The sequence below is a fragment of the Choloepus didactylus genome, chromosome 21 (genome assembly GCF_015220235.1).
Source record: "Choloepus didactylus isolate mChoDid1 chromosome 21, mChoDid1.pri, whole genome shotgun sequence".
NCBI classification, from domain to species: Eukaryota; Metazoa; Chordata; class Mammalia; order Pilosa; family Megalonychidae; genus Choloepus; species Choloepus didactylus.
The window spans coordinates 18,821,058-18,838,692 of record NC_051327.1 but is presented as its reverse complement, the minus strand read 5'-3'; the positions used below and the strand labels follow the sequence as shown (position 1 = coordinate 18,838,692).

Here is a 17,635-nt window from a genome sequence, read left to right as displayed (position 1 = left end):
TGAGGCAGGAGCCGTGGGGGTGGGGGTGGGGGGGTATCTGACTTCATTTCCTTTCCTCTGAAATAAAAGAACAAGCGTTTCTGGACCTGGCCTTCCTTGGACTCTGTGGAGGAAAGCAAGGCTGCTGGCCCCAGGCAAGAGGCGAGGGGACATTGCCCAGTCACCTCTTCCCCCAAACTAGGCTGGCCATATTTAATTAAAAAAAAAAAAAAAAAAAAAATAGAAGTCACCCGGTTTAATAATCTCAGGCAAACAAGGAATAAATTTTTAGTATAAATGTGTTGCTAAGTATGTGGGATACACATTGTTTATCCGAAATTCAGGTTTAGCAGTGTCCTGTATTTATCAGGCAGCCCTGCCCCAAGCAGATTTGGGGGCCCAGTGCCTCTCCACCCTTGTGCCCAGCCCCCCCGGGCCGCCTTTGCCCAGGAAGGCGCAGCTCGTGGTGAAGAGGTGCCTGGCCCCTCACCTTCTTTGTGGAATATTTCAGTTGCATGGTTTTGGTTTTATTTGGGGAGGGGGGTCGGAAGTTCAAGGGCGTGTCCCACCCTCCTGCTTAGAAAACGGTGGAGAAAGGGCTGAAACCGTTCCTGTGGCTGCAGCCCCTCCTCTCTGGGTCTCTTGTGAAGTGCACAGGACCGGGAAACGGGCCCCAGGGGAGGGAGAGCGGCAGGTGAGGTGGACCAGGGGCGGTGGGGAAGCCACCCAGGCCTGCTCCGAGGGCCCTGGGGTCATGGGATGAAGGCCTTCCCTACTGACCCTGAGGCAGCCTGGCCATCCCCACGTCTCTTGGATGAGCCCTGGGGACAGAAGACTGTTAAACCGCCACCACTACCCAAAGCTGTAAGTGGAATCGAGGGCTTCTGAATGTGTGTGAGCCGTTTTCTGCCCCAGCTACGGTAGAAAGTGGTTCCATCCCTCAGCTCTCGCTTTGGTTTGGGGTACGGGGGCGAGGAGAGGAGATGGGTGTCCGGGCTGGCGCTGCCCTCACCGCCCCTTACGAAGGGCCGCGCAGGCCCAAGGGGACGGGTGAATAACCGAGAACAAAGTCCTAATAAAATAGTCACTTTTATTTCTTAGCAAAACTATTTCCTCCGTGAGGGGTATATACAATCGAGAAGGAAGAGGAATAAATTCACAGCGATCTGAAGAGGGCGGGGGTCCCCGAGGGAGGGAGACAGACACTTCACACAACTAACTGCAACTGCTTTTTCCGGTTTAGTCCCGAGAGCAACGAAATGGGGACCGGGCCCCGCGGAGGGAGGGAATTCGCACGAACCACCCGCTCGCCTGGGCCGGCCCCGGGTCACCCGCGACTGAGTTCCGGGGGTTCCGGCTTCCGACCCAGAAGAGGTGGGACTGGTGTCAGCCCAGCCCAGGGGCGGCGCGGGGCCAAAGGGCAAAGGGGCGGGGCCAAAGGGCAAAGGGGCGGGGCCGGGCGGCGGCCGAGGGGCGGGGCCGGGGCGCATGCAAACCTGGAGAGCCCGGAGGAGCGACACGGAGGGGGCGGAGGCGCGGCGGCCGCGCGCGGGGCGGGGGCGCGCGGGGGCGGGTCACGGGCGCCGGAGCAGCACGTGCTCGATGTAATTCTCCAGCTCCTCCTGCTCCTGCAGCCGGCGCTCCTCCGCCTCCGCCGCCTCCTGGGCGCGCCGCGCCTGGGCCTCTCGGCCGGGATAGTGGCGCGGGGGCTGCAGGGCGTGGTGGTAGTGGCGGCGGCGCGAGGCGGCGGGCGGCTGCAGCGTCCGCGGCCGGATGTAGTTGGGCAAAGGGTGGTAGGGCCCCGGGGGAAACACCTCGTCCTCCTCCCGATCCCAGGGCGGGAGCACCTCGTTCCAGTCCGGCAGCTCGTCTTGAGCCGGGGCGGGGGGCGGGGGCTGCGGGGAGCGGACGTGGGTGGGGGCGGGGGCGACCCGGGGGGGAGGCACCGGCTCCGGGGGGGCGTTCTTCTTCCGCTTCCGCTTCTCCTCCACCTCTTCGATGATGCTGACCACGTCGTCGGCGGGCAGGTGTAGCTTGGTAGACAGCTCAATGAGGCTATCGATCGTCTGCGGGTCCATCTCTTCGTCGTCGTCCTGCTCCTCCCCCCCCTCCTCTGCCCCCTCAGCCTCCTTCCGCCGGTGGCCCGGCGTCTCCTCCTGGGAGCGCTTGTCCTCGGCTCCGGCTTCCCCGTCCTCCTCCTCGGCGAACAGTAGCGCATTCTGCCGCGCCCTCTCCGCCTCCTCCGCCTCCGCCTCCGCCTCCGCCGCCTCCTCATCCTCTTCCTCCTCCCTCCCCTCCCCGCCGCGTCGCTCCTGCTCCGCCTCTCCTTCCTCCCTCTCCTTCTCTCGCTCCTCCTCCGCCTCCTGCAGCCCCCGACCCCCCAGGCCGCGCTGCCGGGCCCCGCCCTGCAGCAAATACTGAAGCAGCAGGTCGGAGGCGAGGTCGGCCAGCCGCTCCTCCTGCGCCGCGGCCTGCCGCGTGGCCTCCGCCTGGCGCCGCCCGGCCTCTACCTGCGCCAGCCCTTGCTGTAAAAGGCGCTCCCCCGCCTCGGAGCCGCCCAGGAGTGAGCTCTTCGGCAGGCGCGCCTTGGGGAAGGGGGCTCCCAGGCCTTGATACGCCTTGGACAGGGGTGCCAACGCCTCGCCCAGATGTGTTTTGGGGGCGGACACTCCTTCCCCAAATTGGTGGGTTTCAGGAAGGGGCCTGCTCTCCGGCACTCGCGCCTGGAGTTGCTGGGGGGCCGGGGGCTGCAGGGGCGCGCGCTCGGGGACGCGCGCCTGGAACTCTCCCCAAGAAGCGCGCCACACGCGCTCCGGCCCCGGACTCTCCAGGTTCACTCGGGTCAGCGTGTGCGTGCGGGTTTCCGTCTCCGCTGCCGCCGTCTCTTGCTGGCGCTTGGCGCTGCTCGGACTGAAATCTCGCAGTTCCTGGAGCAGGGACGCTAGTGCCTCAAGCTCCTTAGAGGGGTCGCCCACCTCAGGATCACTCTCCTCCTGAGACTGGGGGCGAGACGGGGCCGCCGACGCCTGGGTCTCTGGCACCGGGAGGCTGTGGGTCTGGCTGCGCACCGTCTCAGTCAGCAGAGCTTCTGCTGCTTCTTCCGCCGGCCCCTGCTGGGAGCCGCCCAGCGCGGGGGGCGAGGCCGGACGGTCGAGTGCCTGCAGCAGCACCGCGGCCAGCGCCCGGGGATCCACGCCCTGGAAGAGCTCTCCCTCGTCCTGAGGCTCGGAATTCCGAGCAGCTCGGACCTCTGGGGCGCTGCCATCCTTCAGCCTGGGCACTGCGTCCCCAGCTACCCGCTCTTTATGCTCAGGGCTGAGGGGAGGTGGCTGCGCCTCAGGGCGTCCCGGGGGCGCTGCCCCTAGCCCCTTCACTAGTAGAAGGAAGCAGAAGAGGGCGGATGCCGGCAACTGGGGAGATTTCATGACCAAAGGGCTTCGGAAGCTGTGAAAGAGAAGGAGCCAGAGAAAGAGGGGATTTCTGTAAAAATTCGCCGCTCTCTAATTCTACATTCCCTTCCCCACTTCATTCAGGAAATCCGGGGCTTCCCTGATCCCCCAACCTTACCCAGAAGAGGGACTCTTAGGAGCAAAGGAGGAAGAGGTTGTGCCGATCTCTGGAGTCGTGTAAATGGAAAAGGAATGCCGGCAACCCTGGCTTCCCCCAGCTCTTCCTCGCCCCCTTCCCTGAGCCATCTCACTGCCAGCGCCCACGTACTTAGCAGCAAGGATGGGGGGGGGGGAGAATCTCTGCTCCCTCCCCACAGGACTCCCCGGATGGTGCGTGGGCGACTTCAGCAGCAAGAGAAAAGCGGCAACTCCCCCGTTTACCAGGGACCCTTATGGGGGCTCCCCGCTGTGTTTTCAACACCCCCATCCAGGAGGAGAGGGAACCCTCCCTCATGCCCACGGCTGCAGAGGATTTGAGGGACGGACAGCGGAGTATTTACCAGCTGGTGTCACGATGCGGGAGATGGAGAGAAGGGTCGGGGCAGGGTGGGGACAGGGGAAGATCGGGACGCGTCCGCCTGGGCTCCGAGCGGTGGATGGGGTACCAGCGACGGTCGAGGTCTGGCATCCAGTGGGCCGGGCTCCGCTGGATCCGCGCGGCTCCGGGCGGCTCGCTCGCTCCGGCTTCAGCACGCTGGACAGCGCCCGCGCCGCCACCGCTTTATAAAGGGAAGCGCTCAGGGTCACGTGGGCGCGCCCCGCCCCATTGACGTCAATGTTCATTCATGGGGAAGCGGGCGGGCGCCGCGAGGCGGGAGGGCACCCAGCGATTGGAGGGAGCGCGCCTTTCCCGTCCCGCGCCTGCGCGCTGGGGCCCTTGGCTGGAGGGGCGTGCGCTAGCCAAGCGCTGGGGAAATGAATGAATGAATGAATGAATGAAATGCTGAGGGGGGAGGGGGCTCTGAATGAATGAAGGAGGGACGAGGAGAAAAGGATGAATGAATGAATGGGAGAATGAATGGAAGGGTGGATCCGAAGACCCTGGCAGGCGGGAGGGTGGGTTACAGAGCAACTTGCAGCCGCTAGAGCCCGCGCCGCTGAGCGGAATATGAAGGGGGCACTCCCAGCGTCCGACTGGGCGCCAGTAGGAGATCCATTCTGGGGAGGGGAGGATAAGGGTTCATAAGCCGGGAAGGGGAACCGGCTCCCCACCCCCCGACCGCGCGGTCCTTGGGGAACACGCCCAAGGACAGCGGGAACCCGGAGAGAGGGACGGATCCGCGCGCGGGCGGGCGCTGTCCGCGGACCTGCGGTGCGGGTGCTGGCCCTGGTCCGGGGCAGATGGGTGGACCTTGCGGTTTTGGTAATGCCATCGGGAAGGGTCCGAGTCTGGAGACGAAAGGGAAAGACTGAGGATCTGTGTGTCTCTGGGTTGTGTCTGTTCACGGTCGGTGCATGTCCGGAGAAAAAGGTGTGTCTGTCCTTCTGTCTGGCTGACTGTGCCCCCGCTGTGCCCGTTTTAAGCCCACCTCTCCCCCTGCCACCTTCCTCTTGCTTCTTTCCCTCCCTCCCCTTCCCCCTCGAAGGACGTTTGGAGGGCGAGACCAGACCAGGTGGGGAGGGGGTTGCGCAGGTGGGGGAGTGACTCAACTCCAGCTCTCCCCTCTGCTTAAAGGAAGGCTTGAACACGGTGTGGGGAGTGGGGACTGCAACGTCAGATATCGCCCCTCTCTGCCACCGGACCCTTCGACCGTATCTCCTGCCAGAGGTGTTGAGGCTGGGGGCTTGGACAGCTAGAGGTTCCGGGGGCTGGGGGGCGATGACGCACGGATTGCGCAAAGAGAATCCATCAGCTTGCCGGGTCCAGTGAAGGGAGACCAGCCGTGGGCGGGGGTAGGGGGGACGGAAATGGGGAGGGGGGAGAGGGGAGCAGCCACTGCAGGAATGAAGGGGAGGGAGGGAGGCCAGAGGGGCCTGCGGTGCAGGCAAAGAGCCGTGCGGGGGCGTGGGTAGGGAAAGGGGGGAGTGACAATGACACACGCCAGACACACAAGAACTGCGGACACAGGGGTGCCTGTGGGCACACATAGGGCACCCGAACCCTGCGATTCAGGAAACCGGAATCAGGGCTGTCTGTCCAGGTCTCAGAGACATTTTCGGAGTCAGTCTGTCCCCCACCCCCACCCATATGTTCCCAGCACTGACCCTCATTCTCCCCCATTTCCTCTCTCCCTCTCTCTCTCTCTCTGTGTCTCTCTGTCCCTCACTCACGTGCTTTCCTGCTATAGCCAGCAGTGGCTTCTTGCTTCCATCAATGGCTCGACTTTCCCAGAAGAAAATCCATCAGTTCTACGCAGAAAGAGGTGGGGAGGAGTGGAGAGAGAGAAAGGAGAGAAGGGATGGGGGCAGGAGTGAGAGGAAGAAAGGAAGAGATCTGAAACAGGTAGAGGGAAGAGGCTAAAGGAGGAAAACGGAGATATAAGATGACTGGAGATGCCAAAGAAAGGAGAGAGAGGAGGGGGCAGGGGACCCTTCTGCACTGCCTCATCCTCACCCCCCCACACACACACACAACCCTCCAGGCCCCCTACTGCCCCGCTCCCCAGGATACCCTCTTTCCCCTTCTCCCCCTCTCCATCTCCCTGTCATCTCTCCAGCCTGGTGACTGAGAGGGTGGAATGGGGAGGGGGTCACGTTACCTTCCCGAGGAGGATGAATCAGAGAGAGCTGGCTCAGACAGCTGGAGAGGGGGAAGGGAGCCAACCAAGAGAGAAGAAGGGGGAGGGAGGGAGCCAAGGGGGACAGAGAGGCTGATGGGGGCTGCGACAGGGTCCAGATGAAGGAGATAGGCACCTAGAGAGACTATATGTCTGTGCGCTTGTGTGCACGTGTGCCTATGTGCATGTACCTGTGTGTGCATTTCCATTTGTGTGTATACAGAGATTAAGAGATAGGGGACTGAGAAAGGGAATTAGAGGGAGAGACAGTTGTATATTTAGTTCCTTAGAGAGTAGATGGGCAGGGTAGTGTTTCCAAGTTAAATGTGTGATCATCTCTTCCCATCTGTGTGGCTGTGTGTTTGCCTGTTGCCAGGCATCTGTGTGTCAGTGTGAGTATCTCTGTGCTCTGATCCCTTCTGAGTACCCATATACCTGTGTGGCTGGGCGTTTGGGAGTGCGCCCAGATGCTGGTGATGAATGTGAGTGTATTTGTGTGTATATGTCTGTTTGCCTCCTTTGAAGTGTGTCTATACATTTCTCTGAAGCCTTGCATGCCTGCTGGCGTATATTGGTGGTTGTGTGTACCTCTGGGTGCCTTTGATCTCCCCCTGCCCCTCTACCCCAGATTCACCTCCAACTCTACCTTTCTGTGTATTAAAGTATCCAAGCCCCCCATCTGCAGCCCCAAGTTCTGGGTCCTCACCCCTTTTTTCTGAGAGACTCCCTCCGTTCTTCCATTCTCCCCCAACCCCCTCCATCCAAGCCTGGAGGCCCAGGGGAGCTTCCCAGAAAGTGATATCCCAAGACCTTAGTCATCTGGGGAGGAAGGAAGGAGGGAGCTAGGTGGAAGCCCCGGGACCGAGGACCGTAGGCTTGGTGATTCCACTGTCTGGATCTTGTCCCCTCACACCTGCCTAGGGTTGCTTCTGTCGCTCTCCATCCCGGTTCCCTACCTGGCTCAGCTCATTCACCCACCCCCACCTCCTTGGGATGTGCTGTGCCCTTCATACCCTGCTGCCTCTGGGGGCTTCTGGGAAAGAGCTGGACTGGAGGCAGGTTCTTGGGATCCAGGAGAGGAGGGTATTGGCAGGAAGGAAAGGGAAATGGGGAGACAGATCTGGGAAAAGCAGCTGAGATGGGAACCCGGAGGGGACTCCTGATGCTTGCACTGAGTTGTTTGTATGAATCCATCTCTTTTTGTCTTCATTTGTGAATCTCCCCTACTTTCCAGATGGGGTAGAAGATGGGGTCCTGTAGAGCAGTGATCAGAGCAGAAGATTTGGGGAGGCAAATCTGCCCCCCAGGGAGAGGGGAAAGAACACTGGGTTTTTTCCTTGAGAAGAGCTGGGAGAGAAAGAGGGGGCAGGGGCTTGGGGGCCCCGCAGCTCACCGGCCCCCTCCCCCCACGGGTGACTCACCTCTGCAGCCTTTCATTGCGTCAGTGCTAGGGGGGGACAGGCGGGGAAGGGGCACTTTATGAAAGGGGTAGGGGTCTCCACTTTGAAATGAAAGAAGGTGATGAAGATCTCCCCTGAAAATGGCCCCATTAGAATGGCTAGCCCCTGCCCACCCCAGCTCCACAGGGAGTCCTGGCAAGAGCACTTGGGAGAGGGCTGGGGCGGCTGGTGGGTCTGGAAAACAGGATAAGTGACAAGAAGGGGGAGCTCACCTTGGTTTTCAGTCCTGGGGTCCCAGCCTGTTAGACCCCCACCCACTCCTGAGTGGGGGAGGGGAGACCCAGCAAGCCGGAGGAGGGCAACGCCGCAGAGATGAGTCACCAAGAAAGGGAGGGCGAGAGACAGAGATGGGGAGAGACAAAGAGAGACAGCCGAGAGAGAAGAGACTGAGAAAGGAAAACACGCACGGCGAAGGTGGCGTCCACAAACTAACAAGAGAGACAGTTGTGTACTTCTGTGATCCTGAACCAGCCCCCCACAACGTCCACCTGTCACGCACACGCAACACACAATCATACAGAGTTACACAGAGATTCCGAGATACACCCACTTACACAAACACAATGTCACACCCAGCCCACGACGTGACCAGGGGAATGGAGATTCGCACTGAGAGCCCTCATTCCTTTCACGGAGGGGTGGGAGGGGGTCACATCCTCAAGGAATGCGACTTCAAAAATCCGAGACGCGGTTTCAGGGACTCACAGGCTGCGCCGTGCACACGCGACGATTCTCACAAGTTGCCTGCCTCCCATCCACACGTACATAGTAAGCATATCAAGCATCGTCCTCATCCGAAAGCCTTTTGGGGTGCCTTCTTCTGGGGTACACCAGGCACGCTGTTCCCAAATACATCCCACCCTGACACCCCCTGCCTCGTACACCCACGGACAGAACGTAGACACACAAAGACGCCCGTGGACACACTCACACGAATAAACCACCTTGCGCTGCCTCGCCCGCGTCCCGGCGCCCCCGCGTGGTACTTTTCGGAAGCGCAGTCTCAGTCGCTCGGGATCTCGGCTCCCCGGGGGCGGTGCCCAGGCTCCCCCAGTCCCTTACCTCCTCCCGGGACTGCTCCCGCCTCCGCGCGGTGCCCACCCAGGATGACGAGTCGAAAGCTGGGAGCTAAACGCCGGGATCCTGGGTCGGAGGGCGGCTGATCTTGATGCCAAAGGGAACTTGGGAGAGTGGAGAAGAGTCCACGGAATTTGGGGCGCAGCCCCGGTTCTGAGCAGACGCTTCTTTCTGCCGCTTGGTTGGCGTGGGGGTGGGGGCACCCAGCGGCCCTCCCTCGCCCCCTCCCCACCCTACCCACCCGGAGGAAGTCATTAGCCCCTTTGCCACGGGGCTTAGAGATCCTCTCTAATACAGGCTGCTGCATCTCATCCCTCCTCACTGAGAAGTGAAACAGACACGAAGGGTGCTCAAGGGGTCCTTTTTATTGCAATACATCCGTGATCCAAAGGCAGGGAGGGTGGCAGCATGACCAGGGGCAGAAGGCAGTAAAGGCAGAGCACACGCAACCTGGGAAAGTGGGCAAAGTGGTGAAGCAGTGGCTGTCCCCTCTGCCCCCCCTTCTTCCACCTCCTGGCGCCCTCTTCTGCACACTCGCTGCATCCCAGGCCTCGCCAAGCCTGTGCTGGCTGTCAGCGAATCCCTAGCAACTGTCCATTGTCCAACAAGAAGTTCAAGCTAATATCGTCACACAGAATGAGGCTCTGGGGCATGCTCTGGGCTTGGGATGCCTGGGTTCCAGTCCCTTCGAGGCCCCCAGCTACTTTGAGGGACTTAGAAGTCACTTTGATCTTTCTGAGCCTCAGATGCCTCCCTGTGCGGTAGATGGGGGGATCCAGCTGTGCAAATGCAGCCGTTATGACTTCATTTTAAATAGAAGGCTCCCAAAGTCCAAACGCAGAGGAAGGGAGAAATGTCTAGAAATATCTAGGGTTGGGGGGGGGGTTCCTGGCACACCAGAAGGCAGCCTGATTGGAACCAGGAGACAGCCCCTAGGTCAGGCTGAGGGACCTGCCCTCGACTGCACTGAAGTCGCCAGTTAGAACCCCCTCTGAACTGGGATTTGGGGAAGAGGGGCTGTGAAACAGCAACACCATGAGAAGTTGGAGGAAACCCCAGGCAGAGGGGCAGGCTCTGGAAAGTGCATCACCAGAGCATAAAAGGAGGCCAAATTGGGGACAGATTTTATTTACAGGGTCTCTCTCCATATTGCACACAAGGCTGGGGATGAGGTCAGGGGGAAGGAAAACTGAGGGGCAGAAAAATGGGCGCTAGGAGCTAAGGGTTGGGAAGGTCCAGAGAGGAGAATGGGGAGACAAAGAGGGGGGAGAGGACCCAGGTTCAGAGGCACAGGAGTGGCGGGGGCGGGGAGGAAAGGAGCACTAGGCAAGCTGCGGGGAGGGGGGGGGTGACATTCATCGAGCCGCAGAGCTCCAGGCCTATGACGGCCGTTGCCAGCTCCCAACCGAGGAGGCAGAAGGGAAAGGCAGGGAGAAGCCAGGAAGGGCAGCGTTCACCCCCAGGCCAGGGTGATGGGTAGGGAGAGGCTCTGAAGCCAGGGAAGGGATGGCTCTTTGGCTGGGAAAGGAGAGAGGGTGGACAAGAGCAGCGCCAGGAGCTCCCCCAGATCTGGCAGTCAAGGCGTAGGCAACGGTGGCGCAAGATGGCAGGCAGAGTGGAAAGGGCTAAAGGCCACAAGGAGGACACCGGGCCGCAGGCGAGTCACAGCTGAGCTGAGCGCAGGGGAGGGGAGGAGCTAGCAGGTGGCAGGCGGTGGGTCTGGCTGGGGATCTGCGGAAGCAGGCGGGTATAAAATAAAGTGCTTCATCTCTCCAGGCTGAGAGTGGAGCCCTCAAATGTCGGCCTCCAGTAGGTACTGTTCGGTATAACCCTTGACCAGCTCGAGCCCCAGGCCGGCCTGGCAGAAGTCGGCCAGCTGTGGCCACAGCTGGGGAGCCAGGAAGAGCTGGCACATGACGTTGAGGCCGGCGAGACGCGGGGCCTGGCGCTGCAGGTGCCACAGCAGTTGGCTCTGCACCTGCGCGCCGTCGCTGCCGAAGGCGTCGATGTTAAGGTAGCGCCACGTGCCGTCGCCGCCGTGCGGGATGGGGAAGGGGCGCGTGCACAGCGTGAGCACGCGCGGGCGCGCGCGGCTGTCCACGCGCCACTCCAGGCCCTTGGCTTCCAGCAGGCGCAGGTTGCTCTCGCTCGGCCGGTAGGGCTGCCAGTCCTGGATGATGGTCCCGCCCGGGAGCACGTCGCGCTGCACAGAGGGCGACAGCAGGAGGCGCGCCACGTCGCCGCCCGCCTCGGACACGGCCTCGGTGGGCAGCGGCGAGAAGGTGCCGGAGGCCCGCAGCGCCGCCAGCCGCGCGCCCAGCCCCGCCAGCAGCGCCGACGCGTTGAATCGGACCAAAAGGACGCCCTGCGGGGTGCACGAGTGAGCCCGGCGCGGGCGGCGGGAGGGCTGGAGTGCCCGGCGCCTCTCGGCATCTTCACGCCCACATTCACACCCACGGGCTCCCACCTGGGTCCCCGGGAGCACAGACCTGTGCGGGGCCGGGGTGGAGTAGGGTATGAGAAAGTCTGGGTCCGCGAGGATAGCATGAGGGGACCAGGGGCAAGGGGTCCTGAATCCCCAAGGAGACGCGGGAGCAGTATGGAGTGGTCAGGGAACCGTGGGTGTGGGTTCCTGGGTCTCCGAAGGGAGTGGGAGCGAGGGAAGGAGGGCAGATCAGTGGGTAGGATTCAGATGCTTTGGCTCTTGAAGAGCCAGATGGACGTCAGGCAGCCAGGGTCAGAGAAAACCAGACGCCTGGGGTCTCCAGCCCCCTGGAGAAGCAAGGGCTGAGGGCTCCAGGGCTGGGGATCGGGAGCTGCCTGGCTTCCCCTGGGCAGAAGGGCCTGAGTAAGAACCGGGAGCCTCTGCACCGGGCTCGTGGGTCCCTCCACTCCTGTAGAGCCCGGAGAGAAAGCCCGCGTGCCCGATGGGAGAGGCCCGGCCATAGGGGCTCCCAAGTCCTTCTCACCTGCTTGGTGATCAGGCGGTATTTCTTCAGCTCCCGGGGGCCCAGATGGTCGTCCCGGGTGAGTCGTGCCACCTTGACCCCCGGGTGCTGTCGCTTGACCAGCTGCGCGCAGAAGCGCTGCAGCAGCCCGGCCACGCCCTTGCCGCGCTCCCAGGGCGCCACGCGCAGCCCCTCCACCAGCGCCGTCTCCCCGGCGTCGATCACGTGCACCGACTCCAGCGCGATCTGCGGACCGAGGCCGTTAGGGGGCCCCCTCTCCGCCTCCGCCCCTGCCGGGGGTCTCGGCTCACAGCGCTCGCCTCTTCCCGCGAGCCCAGCGCTCTGTCGTCACCACCCCCGGGCGCTAGGACAGACCCGGGCCTGCCCAGGAAGCTGTCCTCCGCGTGGGGGTCTCGGATTGCAGAGCCGGCAGCGCGGCCACTCGCGGGGTCTCTTCCAACTCTTGAGATGCTCCAGCCCAGCGGGCCCTGCCCTCTCGCCACGCCCCTTCACATTGGCTCCGCCCCCAGGAACTACCTCGCGCCCTGGGGTACTGCGCCCCGCACTGCCCAGGCACCGCTCCCTACCGGCCCCGCCCGCGGGCCATGTCGGAGCAAGTCCTTCTTCCCGCCCCTACTCCCACAGGGTCCCCTTGGTGCTGGAGTTGCCACTATTTCAGGGTGCTGGCTCCACTCTGGCTGCTCCTACCCCAGCGCATCCCCAAACACATGGTCTGCTTCCCGCTTTGGGGATCGCCCGCCCCCAGAAACTCCTCACACGGATCCCGAAACCCCGAAGCTCTCCGGCGACCCCTACCCTCACCCCCACTGGCCCAGTCCCTGGGTCCGCACGCCCTACTCTTGGGTCCCAAAGCAGGTCCTTCCTCGGCAATCGGACGGGGGCTGGCGGACAGGCTCGCCCCTTCTCAGTCCTAAGATCCACGCGCCCTAACGTGGCTCCACCCCCTCGCCTTGGCCCCGCCCCCCGGCTCTCACCACGCCTCCGTTGCGCTTAGCCAGCACCACAGTGCGGTCGGGATCCCGGAGCCAGCTGTGGTAGCGGCTGGGAAGGTAGTCGAGGCCACCGTAGATGCCCCCCGAGATGGCCAGCACCTCCTCAAACTCCCGTTCCGTGGCCACCACGAAGTCCAACCGCTCGGCCTCAGCCTCGGGCCCCGATCCGGACCTGGCCGTGGCCCCCGACCCCTCTGGCCGGGTCTGCGAGCTCGGCTCCGCGTCGGGCGCAGCCTCCGTCTCGGGCTTAGGGACGCCACCGCCGGCTTCCAGCTTCATTCCTCTGCAGAAGAGAGAGAAGCCAGCACCGGGATCAGAGCCCCGTTTCCACATCTGTCCCCTGTGCACAACCCCGTTCTACACAACCACTCCTCTTCTGCTCCCCACACAGACCCTGGGCATGAAGAGTCCCCAGTCCCCCTTCCCATAAAAGTAATCTCCCAAGTTACCTACCCCCATGGGAGAGAGACCCCTCCATCCTCTGGCCAGCCTCCAGAGTTCCCGATCCTGCACTGCTCCACTCCCACCAGAATGCTCCCTGATAGTCAGAAACTTAGGAACCCCTCGGGGAACTCCTCAGAGGCAAGCCCCAGAAACTGAACTCCTCCAGGCCCCTTCAGTTCCCAGTGACTCAAAGGAGAGCAGATCTTTGAGAGAAAAGTAAAAAATGGAGGGACCCCCCTTCAAGGGGCCCCCCACTTCTCCAAGACCTCTGCAAGGACAGCATGCGAAGGAAACTCCCATTGCCACCACTCCCCCACGAGAGTTACCCAGGGAAGAGCAGAGGACTCAGCACCCTCCCCTTCCCGCCCCCGCCACGTGTCATCCCTGAGCTCCTCCATGTCCTTGCCCCAGCTCCTCTCCACCTCCCTGACACACAGACACAAACATGTGCCAGAGGAGTGACAGACAGGCAGCTCCATTAGAAACTTCCAGGCCTTTCCTCTCAGGCCAATCAAAACCACCCCTTCCTTCCTCCTGCTTGTGTCTGTTTCCCTCTTCCCCATAGGGAGGTGCGGGCTCCACTCCAAGGCTAGGTGATATTGTTGAAAAGGGGGACTCAAGGGGGTTGTTTTGGAGCCCCAGCAAATAAAATGGCCACCAAGATCCCCCAAGCGCCTCTCCCACTTAACCTCCCCTCCTCCCTCCCTCCCTCCCTCCCTCCCTCCCTCCTTCCTTCCTTCCTTCCTTCCTTCCTTCCTTCCTTCCTTCCTTCCTTCCTTCCTTTTAAATCTATTCCTGTAATTATTGTCCTATCACCTGCTCAGAGTTTCCCTGCCTTTCCCATTCCTCAAAGTCTCCTTTTGGTTTGTTTTCCTGTGGGGTCCCTTTGGCCTCCAGTTCTTTTATTTTTCTTGCCTAGAGATAGTGCCAAAAAGAGAGACTCCATTTTTCCAAACTTCCCCAAACCAACCAAATCAACCACTCAAATAAACTTCCCTCTCCTGACTAATCATAATGCTTCCCCCACACAAACGAAACAAAGCCTCGTTAACCAGCATTCCAGGGGACACACTCACCAAATACCCTGTGGGGGAAATACTGACTTGGTTGGACCTTTTGTATTTTCTTTTACAAGAACACTACTTAGGTTTTGGGGGGTAGCCGTGGGAGCATCACAGGGTGGTTTGGGGACAGTTTTAGTTGCCAAGCCTTAACATAGCTCAAGTAAACACAGTGCTTGCTGCAACAAAGCTTCCAAACAAGAGCGCCATCTCCCTCCCTCTTTGCAGTCTGATTCCTACCCTAAGTCCCCCTCCACCCCGCAGGTGACTCTAAGACTTCACCAAAGATGCTGCGGCAGAGTGGGAAGCCCCAGCTCAGAGGAGTCTAGAGCCCCTGCTAGGGCCAATAGAGACCCTCAGGTTCAACCCGTCCCTTTCACAGCAAGGAAGTTGAGGCCCAAGGAGGTTAAGTATCTTTACTGCCTGGGCAGAGCCAGACTAGAAATTAAATTTCCTGGCTCCCAGGCCAGTGGGGGAGACTTCTTTTTGGTGTAGCCGGATCTCCAAATCCAGCTTGAGGCCCTTGACAGGAGTCAAAGGTCCCAGGTGGCCTAAGCTGACTCGGAAGCAGAGAAAGGATTGCTAGAAGTGCCCCCACTGTCCTCCCCACACTGTCAGTGGTCCCCATGCCAGCACACAGGCCCACAGGCTTGCACCAGCCTCCAGGCCACCAGACTCCTTGTGCCAGGCTCTAGGGATGGTGGGTTCCAGAGATAAGCAGGTCAGCCTTTGGCTCCCAACAGCATCTCCATGGATCATTACCGGTTGTCCTTGAGTCCCGGGAATTTCAGCCCAGAATTCAGCAACTCCTCACTGTCCCCAAAGGGGTACGGGGTGAGCAACCAGCAGACTGGAACACATCCCATGAATTCAAGACATTCTACTCCAGTTCCCCTCTCTTGCTTTCAGGAAGGGGAGACTATTTCCAAAGGGTGTTTCTACATCTCAGGCAGGATTCTTTGGAAGGAGGGGTGTTTCCCAGGGGAACACAGAGGAAGGAACAGCTTGCCAACTGAACCCCATCTTTTCTTCTCAAGCACTTCTCTACTCCCATTCCCCTTTGGGGGGACATAAGCTCAGGTTTCAAGGTCCTTAAACTCTGGGGGAGATGGGTGGGAACAAGGAAGGTCAGGGGTTTCAGGTCAAGGAGAAGCTATGGGTTGGCCCGGCAACCCCAGCACCATACTCTGCCCACTTCTTCCCCGGCTCCAGCACGCTGCCCTCCAGCCTGGCTCCTGGGAACTTCAAGCCCGACGGGCGTCCAGGCAGAAGCGGCCCGGGACACCGTGGGAGGTGGGGTTCAGGCATCTCCTGGACTAAGCTCCAGGAAGAGGGTCTGCATTCCCCTCCCGTCCCCAGCCCCACATACTTAGGTCCATTCTTTCAAACCCAGAAATATGAATGATCACTCAAGGTGGGGAGGGGGGCTCTTGGGGCCCTCGCTGAGCATGCTGGGAGACCGCCCCCCGCCCCCACACCCCTCCCCCCGCATCTCACACACCTGAAATACTGAGGCCTTGAGGCCGGGGGCTTCTCGGAGCCGGGGGAGGGAGGAGAAGGAGGGAGGGGAGCAGAGCCGCGGAGAGGCGGAGACAAAGAGCCGGCGGCTGCACAAAGCGCCCGGAGATGGGAGCGAAAGGCACGGGGACCGAGGGGAGAGGAGACAAAGGGGGACCGGGAGACGCGGGGCCGCAGGAGATGCGAGAGCGGGCGCGCCAGGAGGCTCCGACACCGAGTCACAGACATCCACGCCTCGTGACTCTGGGCCCAGCAGATGCCAAAAAAATCCTAGGCTGCACCCCCTCCCCGGGGGGACCATAAATAGAAAGCAGCGTGACACACCCCCTTCTCCCTGGTGTGCCTGGTAGGGGGAGGGTCAAGGGGAGGAGAAACACAGAGAGAGGGTGGAAGAGAACACTTCCAGCACAGAGAAGGGGAGACCAGACGAAGTGGGGTGGGCTGGAAGGAGGAGGGGGCAGAGGCAGGGGCGGCGGATGAGCGGGGAGAAGAGGGTGCCCCAGAGGGTCCCAGCCTTGGATGGGGGCTGTCACCCCGGTGAGGGGCTTCCCTCCTCCTGGTCCCTGGAGCGGGGGGTGGGGTAGGGGTCAGGAAGGGAGCAGGAAGGAGGGAGACTCCGCAGGGGACAGGTGGGAGCGAAATGATGGCGCGGGGCTTGGGGGGGTGGACACCTGCAGCGAAGCCTCGGTCCCAGTTATCTAGGTCACCGGCCTGGGGAGGGCTCGGGCCGCAGGGGGCGCAGCCGCTTCCTTCCTCCAGCTGCCGCGATGCCCCCGGGCCGCAGCCGGCCGGCCCCCAGCCCCCAGGCCCGGCGCCCCCTACCTCGCCGGAGCCGGAGCCGGGATGCCAGGACAGCCACGGCGGCCGAGGGAGGGTCTATACACAGGGATGACGCGCGGGGCCCCGGCCACGCCGGCGGGTCTCGACTCCGAGTTGGGATGCGAAGCCCGGGTCTGCGCGGTGGCCCAGTTCGCGACGCGGGGTTCCGGGTTCGCGCGGTGCGGATGGAGCGCGTGGCGACGCCCGGGCTCGGCCGGGGAGCTGGCTCGCAGGGGCGGAGACCCCGGAGACGCGGAGGAAACCCGGGGCGGATCTGGAGCGGACTCAGTCTGGCTGGGGGGTGGGGAGTGGGGGTCTTGGGAGGTGCGTCTGGGGGCGGCGCGACCCCCGCAGCGGGCCCAGCGGGGTGGCCTGCAGCCGGGCTGGCGAGACTCCGCCCCCTCGTCCCGGCTGGGAGCCGCAGGGGGAGTGGGTGGCCTAGTGCGACTTGTGTTTCATCTCCTCCAGCACCGCTATCCCATGTCTGGGCGTCCCCACCGCCCCCCGAAGCCCCCCTCCTCAGAGGAATGCCTTTCTCGAAGTAATCCCCTCCTTCTGGCCACCAGATAAAAAAGAGAGACTGCTCAGAGCAAATGACAGAGGAAACCGGGAAGCGAAGAGACACCGAGAGAGAGAAGCCGAGGGGCTGGAAGGAGCGGAGCGAGAAGGCTAAGGACAGCTCAGTGTTCCCCATCTCTCCCCGGGGCCCCAGAGCAGCCTCACCCTCTCGGCTCACACTCACCCACCATCTCGCCGGCCATCAGGCAGCAAGGGCCCCGCAGAGAAGCACAGAGAGGAAGACTCCCGCGTACACCCGCGCACACCCGAGCACACGCACACGGACCCCTGAGCACGCCCACCTGGCCGGGCACCCCCTGCTGACCGGTGGGTTGAAGGAAGGAGGCGAGTAGAGGGGAAGGTGGTCTGGAGGTCTCAGAGGGTGCTGGTGGCTGAGGCCGGGGCTCCCTCCCCTCCCGGTGAAGGGAGATGACACCTGCCGATTCACCCCGTCGAGGAGCCATTGAAACGATGCACAACCTGAAAGCTTTCCTAACTGTAAATTGTTCTATAGGTGGAGGAAATGTGTAAGGTTCGGGTAGGATGAGATCCTGCCCTTGCCTGCCCCCAGAGTCTGCCCAGCTCTCAGGCT

General features: G+C 62.0%; 2 protein-coding genes across 17 annotated transcripts; both read right to left on the bottom strand.

Moving 5' to 3' along the window:
- Positions 1-1,049: 1,049 nt before the first annotated feature.
- On the bottom strand, positions 1,050-8,454 carry VGF (VGF nerve growth factor inducible). Of its 13 annotated transcripts, none has more exons than XM_037815089.1 (7): positions 8,311-8,454; positions 7,818-7,865; positions 7,567-7,592; positions 5,700-5,777; positions 4,736-4,817; positions 3,929-4,147; positions 1,050-3,423 (listed from the first exon to the last, which is right to left on the bottom strand). In XM_037815089.1, the coding sequence occupies exons 6-7, from the start codon at positions 4,054-4,056 to the stop codon at positions 1,554-1,556; spliced, it is 1,998 nt and encodes a 665-aa protein (XP_037671017.1). In that variant the 5' UTR covers positions 4,057-4,147; positions 4,736-4,817; positions 5,700-5,777; positions 7,567-7,592; positions 7,818-7,865; positions 8,311-8,454; the 3' UTR covers positions 1,050-1,553. The 13 variants fall into 13 exon arrangements, with proteins under 13 accessions (XP_037671017.1, XP_037671020.1, XP_037671023.1 ...); XM_037815092.1 differs by lacking the exon at positions 8,311-8,454 and adding an exon at positions 8,160-8,178; XM_037815095.1 differs by lacking the exon at positions 7,567-7,592.
- A 581-nt stretch (positions 8,455-9,035) lies between these two features.
- NAT16 (N-acetyltransferase 16 (putative)) lies at positions 9,036-16,813 on the bottom strand. 4 transcript variants are annotated; one of them, XM_037814605.1, is made up of 4 exons: positions 16,489-16,813; positions 12,626-12,926; positions 11,652-11,876; positions 9,036-11,047 (listed from the first exon to the last, which is right to left on the bottom strand). In XM_037814605.1, the coding sequence occupies exons 2-4, from the start codon at positions 12,920-12,922 to the stop codon at positions 10,475-10,477; spliced, it is 1,095 nt and encodes a 364-aa protein (XP_037670533.1). In that variant the 5' UTR covers positions 12,923-12,926; positions 16,489-16,813; the 3' UTR covers positions 9,036-10,474. The 4 variants fall into 4 exon arrangements, with proteins under 4 accessions (XP_037670533.1, XP_037670537.1, XP_037670534.1 ...); XM_037814609.1 differs by having other exon boundaries at positions 9,036-10,885; positions 16,489-16,811; XM_037814606.1 differs by lacking the exon at positions 16,489-16,813 and adding an exon at positions 15,650-15,886.
- Between the last annotated feature and the right edge of the window lie 822 nt (positions 16,814-17,635).

Bases quoted from the DNA above. Each gene is read 5' to 3' on its own strand.
- VGF (XM_037815089.1), bottom strand. From the start codon at position 4,056: ATGCCAGACCTCGACCGTCGCTGGTACCCCATCCACCGCTCGGAGCCC. The intron at 3,424-3,928 runs GTAAATACTCCG...TCTCTTTCACAG, and splicing joins CCGCATCGTGACACCAGCTG to CTTCCGAAGCCCTTTGGTCA.
- NAT16 (XM_037814605.1), bottom strand. From the start codon at position 12,922: ATGAAGCTGGAAGCCGGCGGTGGCGTCCCTAAGCCCGAGACGGAGGCT. The intron at 11,877-12,625 runs GTGAGAGCCGGG...CTCGGTCCGCAG, and splicing joins CTAAGCGCAACGGAGGCGTG to ATCGCGCTGGAGTCGGTGCA. The intron at 11,048-11,651 runs GTGAGAAGGACT...TGCACCCCGCAG, and splicing joins ACCGCCTGATCACCAAGCAG to GGCGTCCTTTTGGTCCGATT.